Source organism: Dendroctonus ponderosae, unplaced genomic scaffold (genome assembly GCF_020466585.1).
Source record: "Dendroctonus ponderosae isolate FM_Combo_2020 unplaced genomic scaffold, Dpon_F_20191213v2 Dpon_F_20191213_12, whole genome shotgun sequence".
Lineage (NCBI taxonomy): Eukaryota > Metazoa > Arthropoda > Insecta > Coleoptera > Curculionidae > Dendroctonus > Dendroctonus ponderosae.
In genome coordinates this window covers 2121936-2132042 of record NW_026017316.1, presented here as the reverse complement: position 1 = coordinate 2132042, position 10107 = coordinate 2121936, and the positions used below count along the sequence as shown (strand labels likewise).

General features: G+C 48.6%; 2 protein-coding genes across 2 annotated transcripts in view; both read right to left on the bottom strand.

Moving 5' to 3' along the window:
* Nucleotides 1-275: 275 nt before the first annotated feature.
* Nucleotides 276-6332, bottom strand: LOC109537642 (4-pyridoxate dehydrogenase). The gene is made up of 6 exons (XM_019904448.2): nucleotides 6103-6332; nucleotides 3441-3656; nucleotides 3119-3381; nucleotides 2427-3064; nucleotides 590-935; nucleotides 276-538 (listed from the first exon to the last, which is right to left on the bottom strand). The coding sequence occupies exons 1-6, from the start codon at nucleotides 6299-6301 to the stop codon at nucleotides 317-319; spliced, it is 1884 nt and encodes a 627-aa protein (XP_019760007.2). The 5' UTR covers nucleotides 6302-6332; the 3' UTR covers nucleotides 276-316.
* A 2979-nt stretch (nucleotides 6333-9311) lies between these two features.
* LOC109537643 (uncharacterized GMC-type oxidoreductase Mb1310) overlaps nucleotides 9312-10107 on the bottom strand; it is a 10269-nt gene continuing 9473 nt past the window's right edge. The window contains exons 7-8 of the mRNA XM_048663118.1: nucleotides 9624-9969; nucleotides 9312-9568 (exon numbers count right to left, since the gene is read on the bottom strand). Coding sequence (XP_048519075.1) covers nucleotides 9347-9568; nucleotides 9624-9969 — 568 coding nt within the window. The 3' untranslated portion in view covers nucleotides 9312-9346. The remainder of the gene's footprint in view (nucleotides 9569-9623; nucleotides 9970-10107) is intronic.

The following is a 10107-nucleotide window of genomic DNA, read 5'->3' as shown; positions in this document are numbered from 1 at the left end:
CCCCACCACTGCAGAGCCCAGGCCTTGGGCTAGAGGAACCAAAAGTTTCAACCACACACGGGCCATCCTCAGGCGGCCGCAGGCTTTCAAAGCGCGCCTATGCGGCCCGCCAACCGCCCCCCTGATCCAGAACGATAAAGCGCAACTTTGCTCGTAAAACTCGGCGTTTTATCGCCGAAATTTTCGTGCCAGAGCCCCGCCCCACCTTATCGAAACTGCATCGAAGTTTCATCGACTGTTCCAAGTCGGATGGGGATCAAATACAGCAACGCAAATCGGTTTTTTCGAATGTTCGTTCTAATCCAGTCAAACTAACCTAAACCCAATAGCTGCAGCCCAAATGTTCGCTCTTAATCTCGTCGGCGATCTTCTCGGCAATCATGACCACGGCCGCGTTCGGATGGCCGCTGATGTGGTCTGGAAAGACGCCAGCATCCACCACCCGCAACCGATCAACTCCATGCACCTTCAGCTGGGAGTCCACCACGGAGGTGGCGGCATCTGGACCCATTTTGGTGGTGGCCACTGGATGGAACAGCTGCAACACAACCTCAACTCATCCAGAGCTCACTCCATTCGCACCACTCACCGTGCTGGCCAACGTTTTAATCGCACAATACCACCAGTCCTTCGACAGTTGATCGTATTGCGCGTCGCACTCTGGATAGGGGATCAGCAAGAATTCGGTATCCAGACTGCGGAAAGTCTCGGTGTCGTTGAACTGCAGCGCCACCTCGACGCCCTTGTAGACATTCTCAAGATCAACGCCCTCTGGATCGGAAAAATAGTTGGGATCGATCACTGGAAAGTCGCGTGGATCGCTGGATTGCAGCGTGACGCTGCCGGTGGACCGCGGATGGAGCAGCTCCACGTTGACGGAAATGTCCGTCAAAGCGTCCAGGAGGTTGAAGATCTCCACGTACTCCTCCGTGTAGCTGCAAGCGAGTTTGAAGCTGTCAAAAACGCAACTGGACTGGAAGTTTCACTTTTCAACCATCAATCACTCATAAAGCAACAGCGGCGCAATGTTGCCAATATGTGCAGTGGATGGCGCGTCTTTGGCTGTTCGAGTGTGGAAAGTTTCAGCCCGCCAGCATCAACAGGGGAGTTGCCAGCGAGAAGTGAATCTGCCCTTGTCACATGGGGGCAATCGGGCAAACCAACTTAAAAAAAATGAATTGCAGCAACAGCACAAAGAGTGCAACGTTGCCTATATGTGCGTCAAATCCAGCAGCTGTTTGGCTCTAACTGTGGAAAGTTTCGGCTCCCCAGCATCATCAGGGCAGTTGGTGCACGGACCTTAAGCTGGCCTCGTCACCAGGGCTTCACTGGTGCTGGCAAACTTCTAACATAGATTGCTCCAAAACTCAAAAAGACTCAACTTTGCCAGTATGTGCTTTGAATAGAGCGCATTTAGGTTTTTATGAGTGGAAAACTCCATTTTCCGTGCATCATCAGGGGAGTTGTAAACTAGTTGTCTAATGCTGCTGATCCCAAAGCCGCAGCAACTGACCTACAATTTTCAAAAAATTATTTCTCAAAATCGAGAAACGCCACGAATATGCCCTTGAGAGTGTTGGATAGAGCATTCTTTTCCCTATAAATGAGTAAAGTTTCACTGGTATACAAGTCCAGAAGAATGAAGAAATCATTTTTCTAGTTCGCCTCGACATCGGTTTGGCTCTAATGGCGCAGGCCTAAGTTCAAAAATTCATAGCTCCAAAACCGAAACTGACCCAAAATTGCCTATATGTGCCCTATGGAGAGCCCATTCGCGACTCCAAGTGAAAAAAGTTTCAACCTTTTGCCATCATCAGGAAAGTTAAATAAATGATCTAGTGTTACTGATGGCCAAGCAGCAGCAACTGGCCCACGATGAATGCAATATTCAAAAACGTATTTCTTGAAATTGAGAAAAGACACAAAGGTGCCCTTAACGGCATTGGATGGAACGTTTTTTTCTCTATAAATGAGCAAAATTTGACTGGCATACGAGCCCAGGACAAGGCAGAAATTATTTTTCCAGTTTGCCTCTACATCAGTTTGCGCCCAGAAGGGCAGACCAAAGTTCAAAAATTCAAAGCTCCTAAACCGAAGGTGATCCAAATCTGCCTATATGTGCCCCATGGAGAGCCCATTTGCGTCTCCAAGAGAAAAAAGTTTCAACCTTTTACCATCATCAGGGGAGTTGAAAAGATGCTCTAATGTTAATGACCGCAAAGCTGCAAAAAAAGCTCTACTCCACCTGGACAACTTTTCGGCTTCAATGAAGCAAGCCCGCAAAAAAATTAATTGCTCCTAAACCAAAGAGCCATTAAACGTCCCAATATGTGGGTTGGCTTGGGCACTCGTCGGTGCCCAAGTGAGGAACGTTTCATCCCAGCGCCATCTTCAGGGGAGTTAACAACCACCTCCAAAGCACTCACCCGAGGATAACGGCGATATCCGGCGTGATGAGGGGCGGGCCGAAGAAGAAAAACTCCACCTCCGGTTGGCTGTCCTCCGGGCCAATGAAATTCCAGAAGCTGACAGTCTGCTGGCCCAAACTGGGCGTCAGGGGGCGCAAGTTCCGCTTCCACAGGTCCACCATCTGCAGCAATGTGATGTTGTAGAGCGTCTGATTGGTCCGGTAGAAAATGCCCGGGAAGAACTGATGGTCCTGCATGTTCTGCCCGACCGGCAGGTCCTGGATCAGTTCGATGCCATGCTTTTCCAGCTCAGCCTGAGGCCCCACGCCCGACAACATGAGCACCTGGGGCGAGTTGATCGCGCCAGCCGACAGAAGAACCTCCTTGTTCGCCCGCACGGTACATTCCTTGCCGTTTTTCATGTAGACCACGCCCTCGGCCGTCTGGTTGGTGATCAGGATGCGCGTGACGTACGACTCGGTGCTCACCACCAGATTGGGGCGCCGCCTCACCGGTTTCAGGAACGCCTCATTCGAACTGGACCGGGTGTTGCCGTCCAGGAAGAACTGCAATCGACTCACTCCATCCTGGTCCTTCCCGTTGTAGTCCTTCTCAGTCTTGCCCAGGTCGATGTGACAGTCGATCAGTGCCTGCGTCTGCAACAGCCCAATAGAATCGCGCACGCACCGTTTGGAGGTTAGTTTCCCTACCAGTACTGGCGTGTCATTAGGGACGCCGGTCTTCTGTGGGCCCCCAAATCCGTGATACTCCAGATCGATATCGTCCCCAAAGGTGGCCGATTCCGCCTTCTTGAAGTAGGGCAGCACGTCATCGTAGGCCCACCCAGGGTTCCCCAAGGCCTCCCAATGGTCGAAGTCGTCGTGGTGGCCGCGCACGTACATGCCAAAGTTGATGGCGCTGCTGCCGCCCAGCATTTTCCCCCTCGGGTAGGGACATCGTGCGTTGACGGAGCCTGCGGGGGATGAAAAAGGGCGACTGGACTAGGGCTTTTTGGGGCAAATTGGGGCCTACCAAGACACATGTTTTCCTGCACGGTGGTGTTGTAGCCCCAGTTGTGCCTGGTTCGGTGCAGGTAGATGTTGACGCCCAACATGTCGGACTCGACCGGTGTCTCTTCGCCCGCCTCCAGCGCCAGAACGGTGAAGTTGGCAACTTCGGTCAGACGGTTGGCCAAAACGCCGCCCGCACTGCCCGTGCCCACTATGATGAAATCGAAGTCGCCCTCCACTGGAAACACATGGTTTTTAGGGCGTATCTCGGTAGTTACTGGTCGGATTCGGATGGGCCTGGGTTCATTGGAAAGCCCATTGTTTTCCCAAAAACTGGGTGTTTGAATTTCAGAAATCCCATTAAACGCCGCGGAGTTACAAGCCGCTGAAGTTGACACAACCAGAAATTTTCCTGGGGCCTCAATGGAGCAAATAAACTTCCAAATTTGACTGATCGCCAACAGCCACAGTTTCCTGTATATGCGCATTACATAGGGCCACTTCTCGGCTCCAAGCGAGGAAAGTTTCTGCCGCCCACCACCATCAGGAGAGTTGTCACCTAGACATAAACCCGGACTGTTCTCCTGGGCTGGGCCAATGGGGCAAACCAGACTTTGGAAAAGTAATCACCACTCCCAACCAGAACACGCCACAATATTGCCGATATGTGCAACAAATAGGGCGACCTTCCGGCTCCAAGCGAGGAACGTTTCAGCGGTCCACCATCATCAGGTGTGTTGTTGCACAGACATTAATCCGAAGTAGTTACTCGCGATGGGCCAATGGAGCACACGAAGCTTTGGAAAATTAAATGCTAGTCGCAACTGGAACACGCCACAATATTGGCGATATGTGCAACAAATAGGGCGACCATTCGGCTCCAAGTGGGGAAAGTTTCAGCCGTCCACCATCATCAGAGCAGTGCTAATACATACATTATCCGGACTAGTTACTTGGGCTGGGGCAATGGGGCCAAAATTTCGCAAACTGAATACTCCAAAACTGAAACAAACTCGACTTTCCCAGTACCCTCGCCAGATGGAGCACAGCTCGGTTTTCCAGGGTGAAAAGTTTCAGTTTTGCGCCATCATCAGGGGAGTTGCAAACTATATCGCATGCCGGTCATCCCAAGACTGCAGCTATTGATTTAAAGCGGCAACAGACAAAAAATCGATTTCTTTCAAACAAAAACAAACACAAAGTTGCGCCTACCGGCATTCGATCGGGAATTGTTTTGTCCTTAAATGAGCCAAGTTTCACTGCTGTGTGAGTTTGGGAACATGTAGAAAAAACGTTTAGAGTTTCCCTGGGCAACAACTTGACCTCAATGGAAAGGGCCAAAGTTCAAAAAGTCAGTGCTCCAAAACTGAAATCGGCAGAAATTTGCCTGTATGTGCGCTAGGCAGACGCTATCTTGGTCTTTAAGTGTTAGACGTTTCAGCTCGCTACCATCATCAGGGGAGTTATCGGACAGGAGTTTCCCTTGACTAGTCACTGGGGCTTAAATGGGGCAAGCAAACTTCAACAATCGATTGCTCGCAAACTAAAAACGACCCAGCTTTGCCAGTATGCTCACTGGATGGCCTGTAACTTGCGGTTTGGCGTCTAAAAAGTTTCGTCCCTGCGCCATCATCAGGGGAGTTGGAAACAGTTCCCAAAGCCACTGATTCCGAAGCTGCAGCTTTTGAAATCGATTTTCTGCTGGTACAATTTTGGGTGCCTCCTGGTTGCTACTGGCTGGATTTTGATGGTTTTGCCCCTGCAGGAAAGCCTGCCATTTCGGCCAAAAACTGCTGCTTGGGGCGTGAAAATCGCAGGAAAAACCGCTGAGTTACAGCCAATGGAGTTGAGAAAATGGGGGTTTTGGCGAAGTTTGAGTCGCATCTACTAGGGCCTCAAACTTCCAGTTGAAACCGGTTGAGGAGCCTCAAAGGCACTTGGGTGGCAACCAGGCCAAAAAGAGGTGGTTTTCACCAAAAAGAAATTCCCGGGAATTTGCAGCTACAGGGTCTGTTCACAAAAAATGAAAATTTCCCCACAGCCCTTTTAACTCGGGGTCTATTTGGGGCATAATTTTGTTGGTTTTGCTGGCATTTTGAGGGTTTTGGCAACATTGGAATGATGGGAACTTTGGCCGGACGTGACGGTTTGAAAATTTGAAATCGGTTGAAAACTCGCTGAAATATTTAAAGAAACATAAAGAAAACGCGTTTTTTAAGCCGACAATTTGGCAATTCTGCCCCCCATTTTCGGCTACAAGAACTGTTCACCAAAAAAATCAAAAAAAGAGCAAAACTTTTTTTTGAACTCAAAATTTTCAATTCCGCCCCCAACTTAAACCTACCGGGCCTGCTCACAAAGTAAGTTGAAAATTGCGCAAAAATTGCGTTTAAAACTAGGTGAAATTAGCGCGTATCTTGGTTATTTAGGAAGCGATTTCGAAAATTGAAAAACCCCCTTAAAGCCACCCCAATTGCCTACAAGATGGCGTTTGAAAATTGAAAATCGCCCGCCAAACCTGCGAGTTATTCAAAAATCAAATTGGAGAAAATCCCCAGGGAAAAAAGCGGGACAACCTGGGCAATTTAGGGCATAACTCGGCCATCTGTGGTCGGATTCAAAAAATTCAAAAACCCCCTGAAAGAGCACCGACACCTCTATACAACCATGTCAAAACCACTCACCGCAAGGATCCTCAGCCAAATCGTCCACCGTTTCAAAGAACGCATCATTATTCACCGGGAAAACGTAGGTGTCCAAATTGGCCACCAACCGCTCCACACGTTGCGCTATTGCCACATCGCTGTACTCAGTCAAAGAGGCGTTGATCACAACTTGGCACCACCAAAGCGCGACCACCAGGACCCTCACAAGAGCTGCCATGGCCAATCAGAACTGTATCGTCTGCCTTGCAGCTGCCACCCATTTATATCCCGATGGCTCTGATGATGGCTCGCATGCACTGCATTGTCCTCGATCAACTTGGTAAACATGCAGTTGCTGTTGTTGGTTTTTCAGCTCATTTTCCGATCCGATGGATTAATCGCGATCCATTCAGGCCATTGTTGGTACGGTTCCAAAGTCAATATTTGCCTTTTGCAGTTTGTTGGTTCAGCGCGGTCTGCCGGCGCTTAAGTGGGCTTCAGACCTGATCTCTGTCAATGTTTTCCTCGTCTTGTCTTCACTGAACACTGATAAGCCGGCAATTGTTCAGCAGCCGCAGGATTTGCCAACAGTTTGCGCTCGTTGAGCCGCAATGAGCCAGTTTTTTTGTTTGAATAAACCAAGTCATCTGCACGTGCCGTTTGCGATTGAACCGGCCGCGCTATGAGGGTGTGACGTATGCTGTTGGAAAGAGCCTGCCTTCGGCTCCTCACGTGCCAATTTTCGCCCAAATTGCTCCAACAGCCTCAACGGGGCGATTTTTTTTGTGTGAGGTCAACGCAAAAGTTGCCAGTGCACTTTAAAAACGTGCAACTGAAGATTTATTCCAAAGGGGGGCCGCTACAGCGTTGCCAAATTTGGCAGTGGGTAGCTGGTCACCTGGGCTATTACAGACCCGAAGTTGGTAAAATTTCCGCCAACGATCTGGATGCAGGAATTTTTTAAGTTTGAGATCAACGCCAAAGTTGCATTTACACTTTCCCAAAATTTCAAACATGGATTGCCTCGAAACGGGAGCAGACACAGCATTGCCAAATTGAGCGTTTGGTAGATCTTGTCCCGTGCGATTTGAGGCCCAAACTTGGTAAAATTGCCTCAAAAGATCTGGTTCCAGGAATTTTTTCCGTTTGAGATCATCGCAAAAGTTGCATTTGCACTTTTCAAAAACTTCAAATGTCGATATTTTCGAGACCGATGTGTATACAGCGTTGCCAAATTTGGCAGTAAGTAGCTGGTCACCTGGGCTATTACATACCCAAAGTTGGTAAAATTTCCGCCAACGATCTTGATGCAGGAATTTTTTAAGTTTGAGATCAACGCAAAAGTTGCATTTGAACCGTTTCATTTGCATCTGAAGTGTTTAGATGCTAATTTTTTAGCGATAAACGCGGATACAGCGTTGCCGGCTTTACCGTTTGATAGGGCTCCACTTGGCCTGCTGGGCACCCAAACTTCGTAACATTTGCGTGAACGATCTTGTCTCAGCAATTTTTTCCGTTTGAGATCATCGCAAAAGTTGCATTTGAACTTTTCAAAAACTTCTAATGTCGATATTTTCGAGACCGACGTGTATACGGCGTTGCCAAGTTTAGGTTTTGATCAGGTGTTACGTATGCTACTCGAAACCCATTTCTGGTTAAATTCCCTAGAAACGTCTTGATGCAGGAATTTTTCAAGTTCGAGATCAACGCAAAAGTTGCATTTGCACTTCGAAAAAACGTCAAATATCGACGCAGCCGAGATGGAGCCGAATACAGTGTTGCCCATTTGAGCGTTGAATAGAACGTGCCTTTCTCTAGGCAGGACCAAAATTTCACCAAAATCCCTCAAAAGATCTGGATGCAGGATTTTTTTAAATTTGAGGTGATCGTAAAAGTTGCAATTGACACTTTAAAGATATTCTAAAGTCGATTTTATCGAGCGCCAGATGAGTACAGTGTTGCCGATTGTACCATTAGATGCAGAATTACTCGGCCTGCCAGGGACGCAAATTTCATAAAATTTTCTGAAACGATCTCGATGTAGGAATTTTTTAAGTTTGAGATCAACGCAAAAGTTGCATTTGCACTTTTGCAAATGTTCAACTGATGATTTCGTAGAAACAGTTGCCGAAGCAGCGTTGCCTGTTTTAGTTTGCGATAAATCCTGGCTTCCGCTACTCGAGGCATAAATTTGGTAAAATTTCCCAAAAAGATTGCGCTGCGGGAATTTTTTAAGTTTGATGTCATCGCAGAAATTGCATTTGCAATTTTCAAAAACTTGAAATGTCAATCTTTCTGAGACCGAAGTGCGCACAGCGTTGCCGCATTGAGCATTCAATAGTGTCTTAGCAGCGCTACTCTACAGCCAATCCTGGTTAAATTTCCTGGAACGATGCTGATGCAGGAATTTTTTAAGTTCGGGATCAACGCAAAAGTTGCATTTGCAATTTTCAAAAACTTGAAATGTCAATCTTTTCGAGACCGAAGTGCGCACAGCGTTGCCGCATTGAGCATTAAATAGTGTCTGAGCTGCGCTACTCTAAACCCAATCCTGGTTCAATTCCCTTAAAAGATCTTGTAGCAGGAATTTTTTAAGTTCGAGATCAACGCAAAAGTTGCATTTGCATTTTTGCAAATGTTCAACTGATGATTTCGTGGAAACCGCTCTTAATGCAGCGTTGCCTGTTGTAGTCTGCGATAACCCCTGGCTTCCCCCTACTAGGGGCATAAATGTTGTAAAATTTCTCGAAAAAATGGCGCTGCAGGGATTTTTTCAGTTTGATGTCATCGCAAAAGTTGCACTTGCACGTTTGGAAATTTTCAAAAGCCGCTTGCGGCTAAACGACTGGGAGTACGGCGTTGCCAAATCTACCTTTTAGTAGAGATGGTCCAGCTCTAACCAATTTGGCCCAAATCGCTTAAAATATCGCATGGTACCAATCGTGGCACTAGAAGATCAACGCAAAACTTGCATTTGGGCTCGTCACTGTTTTGGATTGCCGCGTTTTAAATAAGGCGTTGCCAAATTTACCGTTTCAAACCCCCTGTTGCTAGACCCCCCTCCCGGCTATATTGTCACAAAGTTTCGTCGCCCCACCATCTTCAGGGCCGCGGCAAATCAATCCCCAGCCAAGTAGGGCATGGCCTCAACCAGCGCAGTGCTAGCCCAACTTCAACAGCCCATTGCTCCCCAACCTCTGGAGGCACCTCCAAGCTGCCGCCACCAGCAGATAGGGAAAACCTCCACAATTGCTCCACATGCTTTTATTTGCCCTCCAACACACTAGTCAACGTCAGCCCAGCCCAAATGCTCGCGCTTGATCTCATCAGAGATCTTCTCAGCAATCATCACCACTGCGGCATTTGGATGGCCGCTGATGTGGTCCGGAATCACCCCAGCATCCACGATCCTCAACCTCCGTATTCCGTGGACCTTCAGCTTGGCATCGACCACAGAAGTGGCTGGATCGGGGCCCATTCTGGTAGTGGCAACCGGATGAAAGAGCTGGAAGAACCCCAACTTGAACCTTCCAGCTTCCCGGCCAGAATCAGCCACTTACAGTGCTGGAGAGGGTCTTGAGGGCGCAGTACCACCAGTCCTTGCTGCGCAGCTCAAACTGCCGGTCGCAGTTCGGGTAGGGGATGAAGAACAGCTCAGCGCTGAGGTCCCGGAATGTTTTGGTGCTGTTGAAGTTCAGCGCCACCTGGACGGCCTTGTACATGTTCTCCAGGTCCTCCCCATCGGGGTCCGAGAAGTAGTTGGGGTCGATGATGGGGAAATCTTTCGGGTTGTTCGACTGGAGCGTCACGCTTCCCCGCGATTTGGGGTGGAGCAGCTCCAAGTTGACTGAGACGTCCGATAGGGGGTTCAGCTGCTTGAAAATCTCGATGTATTCGTCCGTGTAGCTGGAAAATAGCGGCATTGGATGGGGCGTGGCCTTGGCTATCTGGGTGCCGATTTTGGTCCCCGTGGCTTTCAAGGGCTGGGCGTGGCGAATTTTTGAGTGTGAGTTCATTGCAAATGGAGCATCTGGTACTTTGGAA